Raw genomic sequence first — 18017 nt, 5'->3', positions numbered from 1 at the left:
GTACTATTTATTTTTGCTTTTCATTTGTATAAGTGTCATAGTGCAGAAAAAGTAATTACTACAGACAAACCTTTTCATAAGTCGGCGTATAAAATGCGTAATAAGACAAAGATATTTTCAGTATTTTTTAAAAGCGTTATCAATCTTTGCTTTGTATGTAAAAGATTTGGTTCTGATTAAACCAAAGGAATATAGAGAGCAAATATACGCAATGTCTAAACCTAACGGTAAGAACCTGTGATAAATCACTGCTGGTGGAGTCGAACGCACAACCTTTGAATTAGATGAGGATTTCTGGCCGATGTATTTCGTTATGACGTGGTGTAGATAATGCTGCGTTTGCTAGGCTTTAAATTTAGGAAACTATACTTTTGTTGTGCACACAAATAATGTAAAAATCCAAAATTGTTTTGTATTTGTTTATGTAATGCTATGTTACTTATTTGCACCGGTTGTTTTACTCATTGTCACACTAGTGCGTATGAGAAATCTGGATGCAAATCATGAACTAGGAGAAGGGTGTCAAAAGGCAACGACAATGACTTTAAAATCATATAAAGCTATTAATAACCTTCTTAAAACTAGCAATATAGTATTTTCTACCAAATACAGCTCATTGTGTTGTTCTTCTTTTGTCATCAAAACAAACTTTCGATTTTTTTTATATTATTGTACCACTATCAAACTCTAAAGTAACAAGTATGTAAGTACTAAGGAATTTTAATGCTCCGTTCTAATAGCTAGCTCTTCCCCCACTTTTACTGTAACAATCTAACTTTATCGCCAGACATGCTCTAACTTGTTTGCTTACCTCACATACCGATTGGCGCTTCGTAGATGACTGACAAGACTGCATTAAATGTGGGAAGGAGTGGGCACTGGCACTTGAACATAATATCATATGAGTACGAGCCGAATGCACAACCACTACTTCATCTCCGTCACTTAAAAGACAATGTCTCTATTGTTTGAAAACAATAACAAAAAAGTTAAAAATCGGTATAAAAAAAAGTAAGTAATCATGAACAGGTTGTCTATAAGTGTGCAAAATGTCTTGAATCTGACTTTTCGAGTAATCTCTTTATGACAACTATTGTTTAGAATGTGCAAGAATTGATAATACCATTAATGACGGATATCTTACATTACCCGTTTCGTAGCCTTATAATTCTTTGACAGCATAAGCACAACAATCGTTCACAAAATATGTTGAGTCTGACGACTTTACACGAAAAAAAAAAAAACATAGAACATACGTATTCTGTAAATATTACCTTCGTCCACCCTGAAGATCAGTTATCACAGCCATAATTTCACTCGCAATTAGCCACAATCAGTTCATTTTTCAACATTGAATTACGGGAGAGGGAAGATTAAAGATTGCTAATTTTTGATTAATGAATAGAATTAAAACAACAGTTTTATGACCCATTGGACTTGTATATTGTTGACATGTCTTTAACTACATTCATTATGGTAACATTGTCACCAACGTGGTTCAAAATTAAAAATACAATATTACAAACGACGGCAATTAATAACAATAAAAACTGATATGAAGATTACAACTGGACTTCTCTAATAAACTCTCCTTTATATTACCTCTAAATCAAGATCAATTCGTGGTCTTTGTATAGAATAAAAGAATTAGGGAGAGGATGGTTCACGAATAAAGAAACTTTGACTAAAAAGGGACCTTTATTTAAGTTTTATTTTTCATTATTAAATGTACCCTAATGTTGTAGTACAGGAAATGATTATTGTTATCAATGTAATCTCAATATTACTTCTATATGATCCTAATAAGTCCTTATATAAAAGAAGCTAAAAGCTATTCAAACTTCCATGCCGACTAACATATCAACTATAGTTGCAGCTCAAAATGCCTGCCTATTTGAGATCCGGATTATATAGTCCTTTAAAATTAACTACATTGTGCGGATTCATAGAACATTTGTTACACTTGACAGCACGCTTAACCTTAATATAGTCAAAGAGTAAATTTATTTCCCTTTCGCAAAGAACAGTGGCAGTTGAACAAAAGAAAGCTTTTTATGAACATGTACAACATTACAATATTGCTGTTAAACCATTGATTAAAAGATTAACAATCTTCAGAACGCTCCAATAATCTAATGAACGTCTGTGTTGTTCCTTTTGTACGCCATATATCTTTAGGCGCATAAATGCTACTTGTGATATGCCTCCTTTAGATTTGATCGCCTTTATACCTGTACAGCGAAACGTCGAGGTGCCAGTTTTGCATTCTTCATAAATGCTTACTTTTTTTGTTCCATCTTTACCAATTGCAGTTTTCGTAACATTAGCATAATTTTTTCTTGAAGTCGCTGATCGTTTCATTTGTAGTTGCTCTTTTCCTTTCTCAAAGCTTACAATGAGACGATTAACATCAAGTCTATATCTTGCTTTATTTGTTTGCAAAATGATCAGAACTTTTCCACTTTTGTCATCTCCTACTCGGTTTTTAACAATTGGCTGAGGACAATTGACATCGCCAATTGATTGACCCTTCAAACAAGTAATATATCTCAGTAATGCAGCCTTAACTTTTTTAGCATTGGATTTGGTAAAAACAAATGGAAATGTTACTGGGAAACCATCGCTAGAACTTTCCCTTACGATTTCCAGTTTGATTTCAAACTTTCCCACCAGTTTTAGAAGATTATTTTTCCATCGTGGTTTTAATGTAACATCAATTTCTTTGATCGTCATGCAACTAGTTGCAATGTACCCATGAAGTTTGCTGCTAGTGAAGCACAACCTTGTTTGATAGGATTCCTATAATCGAGAATATGCACATATTAAACGAGAATAAATACACATACAGTCACCCAAACATAATCCAACATTAAGGATATATGCAACTTTATACCTGTGCTAACATCCAAAATACCAAGACGAGAATAGAAGTTCTTAAACACAACATAATTTAAAATTTGCGCTGGTCAGTCCCACTTGGTACTTTTTAGGAGCTTCGCCCTCTTTAAAAGTTTTCTTGTAAATCATTTTTTTCGTTTGTTTTATATGATACGTAAAATAAAATAAAATTTCCCAACTTCATTCTAATGCTGTCTTGTATTTCCCTTTCTTGAAAAGGAATAGAGCAGGGAGGAAAAGGTATTAGAAAAAAGAAATAACCCAACCCAACCCAAGACATTTCGCATAAGATGGGCACCCATAGAAAATGGGAATAGAAAGTAATCTTGTGACACAATTATTTAAAACATTGTTTAAATGTCTTTCCTCCGATAATATTGATGGTCGGGTTAATTAATTAAAAAAACTTTCTAAAGATTTCAATTAACATTTCTTTAAGTGGTATTTGATTTAATATAATATAATCTGCATTACGTCGACACATATGTCGATGTGGTATAGAAACTTTACAAAGAAATTAAGACATATTGTTTATGTGAAAAGGTTGGGTCGTTTCGCTCATGTGTAAATATATATTCTGTTTCTGATCAAAAGAGACAGGAAAATAAACTTAAAATGGAATGCAAAAAAATTAATGACATCGGCTGTAGCTAACGTCTCTTAACAATAGCCGTATTTTGTCTGTCTGTCCACGAAAGACGCGTCCTGTTACGGAAACACGAAATTTTTATATCTGAAACTTTTCTATCTAAATGTAATACCAAATGCAATATATATACCCGTTTATGTCTGTCTGTCACGCAAAAATGTACCGCAAGTAGCGAGACGCACGCAATGCGGTGCAAGAAGAACGGGCAAACTTACCTTCGGGACGCTGACTACTTACATAAAGTCTCTATAACAGAAAGCGACTTAATACTTCACTCGTTCTTTCGCGCCTTTTTACAATTGCAACCTCTCAAGCATTAGAAACTCATTCATAAAAATAACCATAATAAATTACTCTAGAGGGTTTAAAATAAAGTTGCGCGCAGCAATTATGAACACGTTATTAAAAAGACCATGAAAAGACCATTACCCTTTATTTGACTCTTTTTATACTTACCTAGAAGCATTACGAGTACTATCAATATAAAGATTATCTAAACGCCCCTTAAATTTTGTGATTTTAATGGAGGCAGTGATTAATTGTGCGGGCGTTGATTATACTTTTATTACTTATCATCAATGTCTGTATTAATAATATATGTTGGGTGAATGGGCGGAACTTTATGATAGGCGAATTTACGTGCAATTTTCCACAGGTAAACGACGACATCGTCATCTTCAAGTATTATAAACGGGTGCAGTGTCGACGATATGTCTTTTTTCGACATTTTGAGAAGATTTTTAGGAAAATATTAGTGAGATTCAACATTTATTTCAAAGAGGCGTTTATTCGAAGGGCGTCCAAAAAAAGAAGCATTCCGGTACATTCATAAGAGGCAATAATATTTGTGACATTTTGCTCTTACATTTTTGTGCCTTTTTATACAAAGCAAACCCTTTCCAGTACTTCTTAGGTTCCGCCTTAATACAAAAAACGTTTTTTTTTTAATTCTTCTCTTTAATTCTTAGTGCAAGGTAACTTTTCGACTTTAGCTCATTGGAAAAATATGTAAGACTAGTCGTTAGCCCGTGGAAAATCCACGGGTTCACCCGTCGCAGCTAAGCTACCATTTTGTGTGACAGACAGACAGACAGACAGACGCATACGGGCATTATAATATAGATTTTGCCAGCACTTAAGATAAGTACTGCATAGCATTTTGTGGGTAATTAATTACATTTCCCATGAACTAATTGAACGGAGCAAAGATTCAAGGGTGTTATTGTCGAGGTACACACACACATACCTCATTTACCTGCTTGCTGGTTTAAGCGAGGTTCAAAGAAAAGAAATTACTATATTTCTTAACGTCTCTTTATTTTAAAGTAGTACTCTCTTTAAAAGGGCTGTCAAGTACACATTGCATCAATTTTAGCGGTCATTATTATTCAATAATCGCCAGCTAAGCATTTCATTGTTACTTTTATCTCTCGTTTGAGTTTTTTTTATCTAAAAAACCGTTAACGTGTCGGTTTCCTTTACTATGCTTACGTTACGTTAAGTATTTTAAAGTTGGACAACATAATGTATTGATCACGGGAGTTAATTTAACAACGTAATTGAATTATAAAAAATTTAAAACCGAATTAGTTAGTAATAATAATGGTAATAACAAGATTTATGTCGCTCGATGTAGATTTTTGATGGTCCTTGAAAAGCCCCTCGGTTATAATTATGACGTCAGACTTCTCCATAAGTCATCAAAAATTTATAGTGCATATTGCTCTCCAATATATAGTCATCGTTATATTAACCCTGCGTATTTCTTGTTAAAATTTACACATTATTTTTTGCAGGAACCTTTGAATTAGAGAGATTTGATTCTTTTTTTCATATTCTCAGCTACAGAAGGATCCACATGAAATGGAAGGAGTATACATTTAATTTCTTTTCAAACCTCCTTGGATAAACAAAAACAATGTGTTAATATGTTCTGTAATCCGGACTTTTTTTATCTTGTTTTTTGTGTCTAACTATGGTTAAACTAGATTTAGTGAAAATTTCATCATGGGTAATCACATCACTTCACTGTATTGTCTTTAATCAAATTCCAATGCATGCTGCAACTGTTAGAAACAAAAAGCATCTCCATGGTAGAGATAATTTACCCAATAAGCTACTGATAACATAATCACCTGTCAACTATTGAGAAGCGCTTAATAGCACTGTGTGTGTTAAGAAAAAACAGGTTTTATTTTTATTTTGTACTAATTGACCTCTGCAAATTCTCTTTAATAAAAATTAAGTTCAGAGATTTTATAAAGAATGAGGTTAACGTCATAATTGACTTTTTAACCGTCTCTTTACAAATTTTCAGATTAAGGAGTAGATAAGAACCATTAGAATACTTCTCGCTCATAATTTATTTCAGATATGGAAAACATATCGATGTTATCATGACGCATCCATTTATATTTAATTGGGGATGATCAGTCAAATCGGAATCATCACGGGGGAATGTCAATTATATGCACTTATTTGTATTTTATAAGCAAGCAATTTATAAGAACTATACTAAAATTAGCAAAAATTAAAAAAAGTTTGCACACAATTAGAACAAACTTATTATTTTGATATTCTGCTTTTAGAAAGGCATTATGGCACATACTGATTTTAACATTATCCATCTTCTTTGTGTTCTTTAAGATAAACGTTCAGACTAACATATGGAGCTATCCCTTTACTCGACCTTCTTAATTATCTATTTAGTCTGGATAGTTGGGTAAAAGTTTGGCATTAGATTCAACAATTGTATATGCGCACAGAATTGTTGAATCTTTGCTTTTATTAATCTTGGAAAGGTCTTCTATCTTTTCTTAATAAACCTTTGGCCAACTTTTCTTTAAAGTTTAATGCATTTGTTAGCAATATAAGTACCATGTGAAAAGTTGAATTGCTTCTTTAAAAATGAGACGACCATGAAGTATAAACTGTGCTACTTTTTTTACATTGATTGTATATCACAGCGTGTATTTACACAGTCAACTCTTTAGTTGATGGACACTCCCAAGTCGGACACTTCTTATTAACAAGAAAAGTTAACGCATGAACGAACCCACGATCAAATCAATATCGAAAATTTCGTCTGGCGGAAAACACTCATATCAGCGAACGGCATACATTAAATTTCTCTCCCGAGAGTACTCTTTAATTAACAGACATCGAATTAAATACAAATATTTATTTTTACTCTAATTAATCTTTGCTAAATATATCTGGAACAATATAATATTTACAATATTTTATGTATTTCGCACTGCTGTTAATTCGCACCGTCATCCAGAATGTGAGTTGCAATGCAAATAGCAGGAAGAGAATTTATAAAACAGGAGAAGAATAAATTGCGCAGGTAAGATTAGTCAGGTAATAAGAGAAATGCATACAAAAATAAACTAACACAGCGAATGACTAATAGGCGTAGATAGGTAGAGTTAAAAGAGAAAATATGTCATATGAAACGTCTACGTATCTAACAATCAATAGCTACCATTATACACATGTTATGTTCACAAACTATGAATTGAGTGGCCAATCAACATCAAATTAGGCAATAATATATCAGTTTATTGCCGTAAAAGCATGTACAAAAAGTTCAATAACTTCCACAACATGCCATTTGCCAATGGAACGTCTTTGTCTATTTTTTCCTCCATGCTTTTCTTGCGTGCCCAACAATGTAAAATTCACATTCTGACAGTTGACACCTTCAGCTGTACATGCCTTTATTACTTTTTTAAATACAGGTGTTGTCGGAACAAGCATTGCAATTTGACATTCTTCTGTATCCTGATTACATTTTCTTGCATTGGAACCAGATTGATCATTCTTTTTATGTGGCAATGATCGTCTCATCAATGATTTCTCTCTTATTTTCTCAAAATCGATGACAAAGGAGGTAACATCAAACCCAAGGCTCGTTTTCTGGTTCTGTAATGTGATCAACGCTGTTCCAATATGGCTATCTTCTATGTTTTTTAAAATTGGTTTGGGACAAGTGAAATCTGATCTGCCATTTAAGCATCTTCTGTACTTTTGCAATGCTACCTTGAGCTTTGCTGCATTCAGGGTGGTGAGTTTAAATGGTGAGTCGTCATTCAATACTTTTATGAAGACAATGAACTTTCCAAGAACTTTCAAATGGCTTTCATCCAATGGTTTTAACGTGACGTCAATTTCGTCGTTTGTCATGCACACATCTGCGATGAATTTCCGAACTTTAAAATTCGTTTGGCACACTCTTTTTTGGTTTGATCCCTGAGATAAATCATAAAAAGTTTCAAGTAGGTTTGACAAGAATTTTACTTACTGAAACTCAAGGAAACCAAACCGATACAATATATCACAAGTAAAATTTAAGCTAAAAATGCACACATACCTTCACTAACTGCCAACATGCAAGGATAAGTAAAATAAAACATTTTGAGTAAATCATGATTGGTATTTTACTTGTGGAACTTTTGATTCAGGTTTTTCAAAGACTTGTACTTGTGAAGAAAGCTGCTTGGTATCACATTTCATTTCTTCGTTTTTATGTGATTGAGCCCAAAACTAAAAAATTACCCCGATCACACGCCCGTTTTGTCCTGTATTTCCCTTAATTGGCAATTACAAAAAAGATTTCGGTAATCGAAAGTCAACCGGAAAATTTATGTTCTGCAACTGAATATAGAAAATAAATATGAAAATATGCAGGAAAATATTCTTTATTAAATAATAATGCCTGAAATTACTAATGTTGAATAAAAATTTTAGATATGGTAATTTAATAATATGTATTTCTCAAAGATGTGTAACAGACTTTCGTTACACCACTGCGATGGAACACTTTTTATATTTATAAATAATGATTTTTTTCATGGCACTGTTTAATGCTCAGACTGCGCGTTTTTACACATTATTACGCCTTCCTTACAATTTTCCTCACACACACACACTTCGTGTTTTACTTAAATCTTGTTAACCTGGTTCTTGCAGTCGTGTCCAAAAAAATGTGTGTTATGTGAACAACATTTTAACTTCCTTATTCAGGAGGATTAGTTATAGGGATATGCTCATCGTGGTCAAACGATTCATGCCTTGTTTTTTAAAGGAGGGTACACCAGATAAGATGGTTACAGCAGTTGCTCTATCTGCAGTATAATGTTATCATTTATCCAAAAAAGATTGTTGCATCAGTTGGTGTATTTGCAAAATAATTCTATATTTTTAGCATTTATCAACTTTTTAGAGATGAATTTAGCTGTATGGTATTTACTTTATGTATCAAACGATACAAAAAACCTATGACGGAACGTCAAGAAATCGAATGAGGGAATATTCTTTTTACTATCAATAAAAATCAGTTAGCTATTTTTAGGATTTAAATAAAGATATAAGAATCTCGAATTGCCAAGAAAAGAAATTTCTCATGGACAGGCCTGCAGATAGTGCATAAATAAAATATATGACAAATTACTGCATACAGGGTTAGGTCGTTTCGTCAATGCATGAAAAACTAGATCCTGTTTCAGAAGATACAGAGAATTTTATAAATATCTTAGCAACAAGAAACGAAGTAAAACTAGAAACTCATTGTGTTGCGTTGGCTCTGTCATTCCTCGCTTTGTTAAGGTATAAATTTTATTGAGCCTAATTAAATCTAATTAAGTTGCTAACACCAACACTAATTATTATATAGTTCCGTGTTATAAGTTTAAACGTCACCTGGCTATACGATTCTTCTACGGTGAATCCAAATTTAAAGCACCATTTTTATTAACTACATCGCCAACCATATATCACAATCTCATATTGTTCTATCTTTATTCGGCCTAAAAAAATTTGGTTTAAACTGAATCACGAGCATTAATTTGTTGTGTACATCGAGCGACATAAATCTTTTAATTAGGTGCATTACCGACGGCTGTGTTTTTTTCGCGATACTGAAGTGAAAAAGGGTTTTCTGGGGTTAAGAACAATATGTATGTGCTTGCGAGTTTAAGGGCGTCGTGTTGATGTGTGCCTATTGAAGAATGGAAGGGGTGTAAACACTTACTTTCGGCATACAGGAAAATCTTGATAGAATTTGTTGTCTTGCGTGTGCCATATATTTAAAAAAATGTTATAATCTTTAAGGGATCTGTTATCAATGCAAAATAATTTTACATAATACAAACACTAAGTTGTTCAATTAATACAAAACTGGAGATGAAAGCAAAACTATGGTAACCTGTGTTCAAAGAATAGGATTAGTATAATTGGTCGAACTCGCTGAAGCATTGTGTGTTAATAACTTAAACGTTGACTACGGTTTGAATTAAATAATATCGCAGTCATTTTTAAATGGCAGCCGACGGTGTGATAATTTGTCGTAATGGAAAGAAACCAACGACGAAACTGTACGTTATTTAGGATGGGTACTTTTTAAAGCATTCCATTGATTATTATCCAAGCCTCCAATCTCTAACGGTAAGGGACTTTCTTGAGCCTCTTTTACGCCACAAATGATATCGTTTGTGAAGCTTCGGTATGTTTGTTTCTGAAGATTCTAAATAATATTCGCCAATAAGTTTTCCTTAACAATTGTTGCAGTATTTCCTGCTATGAACTAATGCTTTTATAGTTGGTAAAAATATTCATATTTACCAACTTCGACAGTTGTGTAATTGATTTTAATAAAAATGAGAAAAGAGTTGTTATGCAAACTATGTTCAACGAAATTATATTGCACAACACATACCCAGTAAACGCGAGACGTCTTAAACACGTCTTTAAAACGTCTTTGAAAGACCAGATGAGACGTCTCTAAGACCTCTGGCCTGTCTAAAAACGTAACGCCTCAAGATGTTTTTAAGAAACGTAAAAAAGATGTCTTTTTGCGACGTGTTAAAGACGTTTTTGAGACGTTCCCGTAGGTACCAAAATGTATTAAAGACGTCCTTATTTAGTCTCTTTCAAACTTTATGCTGCCAAGGCAGGCCTGCTGCAAATAATTTTAGCCTATGCGTATTAGGATTTAAGTAATTTTAATTCTGATGGAGGTGTCACAAACCAAAACAAAAAAAAGGTTAAGAAAACGATGATGAAGTATTTAATAGAAACTTGATATTTATATCATTTATATAAATAAACAGTTTAATAAGAATAAAATAATATCACATGCAAGCTTTTATATGAGCAACAACAACGAAAACAAATTCATTAAATACTTTCGGAAACTTTTCTTGTTCTAAAAGATGAATGTTCAATGAGCAACAGATAAGCAACAATCAAGCATTTGAAGCTGTTTTGGTTATAAAAAAGCGTGCATGTATAACACAAAATATACAGTGTAATACTACAAAAGTAAAATTGTTGACCATGAACAATAACAGTTAGTATCTTTGAAGGTTGTCTTGAACAACAGCGTCAATTTATTTTCGCCAATCACTAACACTTCGGTCTGAGCTCTGCTTGTAAAATATATCTGTCATATTGTGCACGTTGGATGATGTGTTTATTCTTTGAAGATATATTCCAAACAACCCTTTAATAAAATGCATTTCAGTCATTACGCAAATATATAAAGTAGCTACTGTTTTTTTTTTCAATAACAAACTTTATAGGTCTAAAACGAACATGTGTAACGTGCACTTGAAGTGTGGAAGGTATAGTGAAGCTAAAACTAAGCATTTAAAGTATTATTTTCCCAAGTATTGATGAAAGCTCCCCTTGATTTCAAACTGGCTTAAAATAACTCGTAAGCATAATCTTCCGCGTGAAGACCAAAGATCGCAAATGTTTCTGCCCGAGAAAGTACAAAAAATATCTAAGATACTTACTTTTAATCAGCAAAGTATTTTCTTTATTGTCCATTCATATCTCGGATAAATACAGCCTTTTGTGTTACTATTTACTTGTTGTGTTATGGAGCACATTATTCTTTTTTGTTTAAAAGTAAACGTCAAATGCAACATTTGTTGAAATAGAACGATGTTCTTTACAAGTTTATTCTATGCGGTCATTTGAACGCTGTTTTCATTGTAAAATGTATCCTTTTTTGCACAAATTTAATTTGAATTTTTGGCTACCTCTGTATTAAAAATTCTGAAATATCAAAAACGTTTATTTCTACGCCAATAATTGCGAATGGGCAAAGAATTAACGTAGTTATTTGTTTCTTGTGAAATTATCTTTAAAACGAAAAGAAATGACGACATTCATTTCGAACGAGATTATACTTGTCTTACAGAGACCAAATAAAGACATCTTTGAGACGGTTATTTCCAACGAGATTTTACTGGTCTTACAGAGACCAAATGAAGACGTCTTTGAGACGTTTATTTCCAACGAGATTTTACTGGTCTTACAGAGACCAAATAAAGACGTCTTTTTCTGGTCAAGAGACGTCCGAACGAGTTGGAGACGAGAAACGACGTCTTTAAGACGTCTTTGTGTTTACTGGGATATGGATTTGTTTAAATTTTTGATAGGTCTTAATACTTTTCATAGAATTCACTAGGACTTAGAATATCTTCTAACAGCTCTTTCCTAAAATAGCCTTCGTTTTAGTTTCATTTGTTTATATATACAAGAAGGTTTATATACAAGTTTAGGTATTTTCAATACATTTATAGAGGAAATCCGCTGCGCAGATTGCTTAAAAAGCCTTCACTACGGGCTTTATACAGCACGGTAGAACTTTTAACCTCATAGCAACCAAAATGGTAGCTATAATTGTAAATAAACAGTTTCACCAAACAATGGTAACGTAGCTAGCTATATATAGACTCAAATACAACTTACAATATATCCGAAACCTCGCATCACTCCACAAGAAAAACCGCAATTAATGTTGATAATTTTAAATCCACTTTGACACCAACATTTATCGCAACAATAAGCAACAAACAAAACGACGTCAGATTTGTGTGATAGACTCTTTTTCTTTGTCCGAAAAAAGTTTATAAAAATTCTTGCATGGATATTCGAATGTTTTGTTTTCTTGTACACGAATTCGAAAAATTAATACAATGAAATTCAAATTGAACGTTGTCTTTTTTTATCAAAACCTGGTTTTTACAACTTTTTTGGAATCCTCGGATTGCAAAAAATTGCAAAAAGAAGATAATCCAGGTTTCCACAAACCCAAACAAAACATCTATCAGTTAATAAATACAATATAAACTATTTTATTTATCTGTTCTTAAAAATACGTTAACCAATATTTCTCGGTATGGATACCCAAAACAGTTTATATTGTATTAGAATAACTTATCTATTCAGGAACATTGGTACTGATGAAAAAGAAATTGCCGCTGTTGGATTTGTGGACAAAAATGACAAAAAATTATGGCAAGGATAGCCATTGTTTTCCAAGTTCAACTGAATTGCTTCAGGAATGTTTCCTTAAATAAAAAACCAAATGACAATACAACCAATTCTTCTGCATCTAATGGTATAATACAAAACCCTTAGAATTTTAGTATTAAGACAACATTTGCATGAGGGTTTTAAAATCCATTCAATAGGTTTCAAGCTGTTTATATAAGACCGTTGCGTTATATTGCATTGGTAAACCTACATTTGTAAAATTGCTTCAAAAGTTGATGCCTACAAGAATGCAATAAAAAGACACATGTAGTAAAGAGATTTATATGGCTATTCTTTGGTTACTTCAAGCCAGTTTGTTTTATTTTGTGCTTGCGTATATTACAGGGTTGCATTGAAACTAAGATTTGTGTCTAGCTAATATCTGAATAAATATCTTACATATATGTTAATATTTTCATATTTTGGATCAGCTTTACCCTTACAACACATCTGCTGTTTGTGATATCATAAAACATGCTTTATAAGAATTCTTTAGTGTACACAAAGTGACCATGGTACGGTCACATGTATAAGTAGCAATATTCATGCAATTGTGTTTTTATTTAATTTTTAATAATACAGAAAAAAACTACCTTCTGATTTCTGCATATATATATTTGATAAAACATTGATGAAATTTTCAAAAAAAAGCAAGATATCCTGATACATTTTATTAAAAATATGAAATTTTTCATCATTTTTCTGTGAAAAGTTAATGTTTTCTGTTTGTACAAGTAATTCCTTACTCCAACTAGCAAATCTTTTCATCTCCTTTGTTCTAAACTATTATTAACATTGATATGACTGAATATAATCTTTTGTATCTGAGGGAAATCCATCGCACATAGGGGATAGTTTGAGTTGGACCAATTTAGTGTTCCTCTAAGCATCATGAAAATGGTTAACACAGTATAGAGTAGACGTAGTTTTTTTATTTAACAAATGCTGGAAGAAAGAACAAACTGTAGCTGGGTTGTTTGGTAAAGTAAACTGTAGGTTTGAGCTAGCTTAACAGAAAATTTTTCATGTCGAATAACGATAACAATTGCATGAACTGAATATAAACTTGCAGCATCGCCTATATTTAAATTCTTTCATCGAGCGAGCGCTGAAGAACTAACCCTGCCAATAGCTACATACTTTCGACTGAGAAACAAGTTTCTCAAAGGCAAGTTTAGTTCTAAATTATATCTACCTTACTCGTACAAATTTTGATGAGCACTAAATTTGGCGACTTTGGTCTGAAATCGACAAATTAAGTGCTCGCCAAATTCATTTTTTACTCCAATGGGAGAGATGAATTTAGGCTTGCAACTATTTTGTCTCTACTTCTCATGCGTAAGGAAAAATACTTCAATCTTTTCTTTTTCATACTAAAATTTCATGTTAAAAACAACAGGTCTGTTCTGAAGAACATTAGAGAAATAAGAATAATAACCAGCCTAGTTGAAATATTCTTATAAAGAAGGTGTATACTGCGGAAGCTGCAGTTTCAGCTGTTCCAGGCTATTATGTCTTTGAATAATATTAATATTATATTGGCTATTTATTTGAAGAGATAAGATTATTACAGGATCGAAATTAACCAATCAGATCACAGCCAAATAAATAGCCAAAGATGATTACGATCATTGCCCGTCGATAACACCTGTAGCTGTCGAAACGTAGCCTAGAATAAAATCGCTTGTTCATGACATGATAATATTTATATTATTCAATGACCATGGCTGAACAGATAAGTGGTAATATTTTTAAAATTATTATGTCTTTCTCTTTTAATATTTTTCAAGTGTCTTGATAAAGTGTTTTGTATTATAGATTTGGTTATACTTTCCACAGGTTATGATTAAAAAACAGAATAAAATAGACTATATAGAAAATTAACATATATAAATTTTGCTTTATGTAGTGTAATTTTTAAATTTAACATCTCTAGATTGGCGAAAAATTTCCTTCTAGACGTCAACGATCTCATAGTTCAATGTTAAAAATTACGATAAATGGTTCGATACTTTAGTAATTAAGACACGCTGGATTGTTGAAAAGAGATACATAATTACACTACACGACTACAATAATATAAAAAAGGATAAGAACACTAAAAAATTTTAAAGGTGCTGGCACTTTTCTAGAAAATTTACATCACATTTGGACTCTTTAAAATTCATTGCTAGCCCCCTAAAACATTCAGTGATTTTGATAATAATGATCTATGGGAAGGATCCTAATATTCGCGGAACTACGTTCTCTCTAATTTTTTCCATTTCTCTCTGGCTTTCTCTTTCTGTCTCTTTTCTACTCTTCCTTTCTTTCTTCTTCTCTCTCTTTCTTCCTTCCTTCATTTCTTTCTTTTAATAGGAAAATTATTGGGGAGATAGGCTGTGCCCCCCTGCCCCCCGGCGTTCACGGCACTGATAGGAGTGAGAACTTAACGGTATAGTATATTTAACTAAGTTTACAACAGGGATATCAAATTCAGTTTCTCTCAAACAAAAGCTAACAAGCAAACAAATGTCAGAACAAATCCCGAAAATTCCAATCCCCCTCATAGGAAACCATGAATTACAATCAACCAATAAGCACAAAGTCGGTGTGGTCACATTTAACCTGTAATTTATTATATCTGTTTGGGTGAGTGAGGCCATTCGCGCTCAAACCAAAGGATTTCCCGATTTTGACCACGTGAGCAAAAAACAATAGAATTAACCAATCAAAAAGCGCAGTCAGTATTCTTACGGCGGAAAAATCTTTAACTTCCCAACTTAACTATTTCTATTTCCCGGTGGTAAGAAAAGTTATGCTGGATCTCCTGGCTATTAACTGTATTGATCAGCAACTAATATCTGAAAAACTAGCGGGTGCTCAAAGATGCTTTCAGATAGCTAAGATCTGAAAGAAAGGCTTAAAGCTTGGTTCTCACTATGGGCTAACGATGAGCTAGTCATAGTGCGCATGATGCGCTAAGACCTTAGCCCATAGTGTGAACGTAAAACTACCTGCATAGCTCTTCGCTAACCTCTTCGTTAGCTCATCGTTAGCCGATTTTTTTAAATCAAAATTTTTTGACATTTCTTTTTCGGTTAACAGTGAGATATGCTCACATTCAAATAGTTATGAAGACTGAGGCAAGCGAGAGTGTCATCTTCCACATTTTAACGGTAGCTTTGATGAGCTTGTGGCAGATTCTCCATCTGGTGCTAAAGATAATTAAAGATCCTTCTTTCTTCACTGGTAAGAACAGATCCAGGGTAGGGTCTAATTAACCAAGTTTTAAGAGGAAAAATTTCATCTCCCACAAGATAAAAAGGAGCTACTCCCGTGTTTTAATTAATAATCGTGCCCTTCGGAACATTCATTGCGTTCTCTTCCAATGCCTTTCCCATTGCTGAATTGGCCAGTACCCCACTGTCAGTGTTGCTTTCAAATTGTCTCACATCATACATTGTGAAACAATAATTGGCATCACAAACTGCCAATAAAACTAAACTAAAAAAACCTTTATAGTTATAATATTGTGTGCGTGTGAATTTTAGACATTGGATCCTGATATGCGTCCCATCTATTGCTCCTATTACATGTGGCATGTTCCAATTCGCTTCAAATATCTGCAATTCTTAGCCAATCTTCCTGCGAATACTTGATTTTGAGCTGCTCGTTGATTGCAATGCACGTTTCCGAAATAATTGATAATATTGTTGATTTGCCAATACGGGATGAATAGCATAAAGATTGCTGAGCATCACCACTTGATAAATACCTTTTGGTATTTATTGTTTTAGTCTCGGCTACAAAAGAGCTAACGATGCGCTGTGGTGTGAACGTTAAATGAACATATCAGGTAGCTATAGCTCAAAAAATTGAAATCGGCTAACACATCATGCGTACTATGGTTAGCTCATCGTTAGCCCATAGTGAGAACGAAGCTTAAGAAGATTCCTATCAGAATAAAACCTGCGAAATGTAATAATTGGTAATAATTAGTTGAAAAGATGGTCAAAATATTTGTGGAATAGGGTGCGTTGTGCTTCGTCTTAAGTTGTATAAGGTTGCAAAATATAACTGATAATTTAGGGTGACAGTTTATCGTTCTAGGTAGCTACATAAAGAAAAACTGTGTGAGAATATGATTATCGAGCTCAGCTATCACAACACGTGTCTAACAAAAGATGATGTTTAGTTACTGGAGAAAAAAGCTGGCTAAAGGATAAACTCATTGGATTGATGTTTCAGTAAGTTTGTCCTTTTTGTTCAGTAGGTCCAATCTTAAAGCTTAGTATGTCCAGCAAATTTGTTTCTTCTTTGAGTTGCTAAATTTGAATAATAAAACTAGTTATTACTTGAGTGTATTTGAACAGTGATCTCCCACCATCAATTACAAAATTTGGATGCTATGAAATTATTTTCTGAAACAGTTTGTTGTTGTTTGTTTTGAAAATTATTTGTTGTTATACTATCGCCATGAGAACACATGCATATGCATATCTGTTGCAGGTCTTTCGGATAATATCTTTTTTGCAGACCGGAAGTAACGCGTTTATAAAAGTTATTAAAGGTATATTCATTGTGTGTGAGAATGTCAATAAACGTTTAAAAACAAAATAGAGGAGTAAAAGCAGGGAAAGATGTCATGTTGAAGAAAGCTGTTTCCCATCAGCAAAACCCCGTCTGTCTTCTATTCATTAAAACATTCATAGCCTCAACTATGATCATTTGGACGTTAGTGGCTAATATGCTCACCAATAAAGCAAAGATAGGAGCATGTTGGATGGTTGCTGAGAAAAATATCCGTCTGTCAATGCTTGGATGTTGATTCTTCTTAAATATAGATACTGTGTGTGAAAACAACTAATGCACATGTTCAAATACTAAACGTTAAGAGCCGTGGCCGCGGGGAAGGTGCCGAAAACATAATAGAAGGGTTGGGGAGAGCATCTATTCGGAAACAAAACCCACCTTTTTATAAATTGCTTCACTGAGGAATTATACATTACAATAAACATTGAGCATTTCGATGCAGCATTTACAAAATGTCGGTCCTTGTGGAAGTATCTTGCATGAATTTTATTACGATATAAAATACATCGTGTTTACTTACATGTCCAAAATTTTCGCAAATGTTTCGAATGTACAATAACATTTA

General features: G+C 33.1%; 1 protein-coding gene across 2 annotated transcripts; it reads right to left on the bottom strand.

The window, feature by feature from the left end:
• Nucleotides 1–1419: 1419 nt before the first annotated feature.
• Nucleotides 1420–9795, bottom strand: LOC130626088 (uncharacterized). Of its 2 annotated transcripts, none has more exons than XM_057441194.1 (2): nt 9251–9795; nt 1420–2799 (listed from the first exon to the last, which is right to left on the bottom strand). In XM_057441194.1, exon 2 carries the CDS (start codon nt 2731–2733, stop codon nt 2071–2073), a length of 663 nt encoding a protein of 220 aa, XP_057297177.1. In that variant the 5' UTR covers nt 2734–2799; nt 9251–9795; the 3' UTR covers nt 1420–2070. The 2 variants fall into 2 exon arrangements, with proteins under 2 accessions (XP_057297177.1, XP_057297178.1); XM_057441195.1 differs by lacking the exon at nt 9251–9795 and adding an exon at nt 3763–4986.
• Between the last annotated feature and the right edge of the window lie 8222 nt (nt 9796–18017).

This window comes from Hydractinia symbiolongicarpus, chromosome 14 (assembly GCF_029227915.1).
Source record: "Hydractinia symbiolongicarpus strain clone_291-10 chromosome 14, HSymV2.1, whole genome shotgun sequence".
Lineage (NCBI taxonomy): Eukaryota > Metazoa > Cnidaria > Hydrozoa > Anthoathecata > Hydractiniidae > Hydractinia > Hydractinia symbiolongicarpus.
Note: the sequence above shows the minus strand (reverse complement) of the source record. Positions and strands in the feature narration are given on the sequence as shown.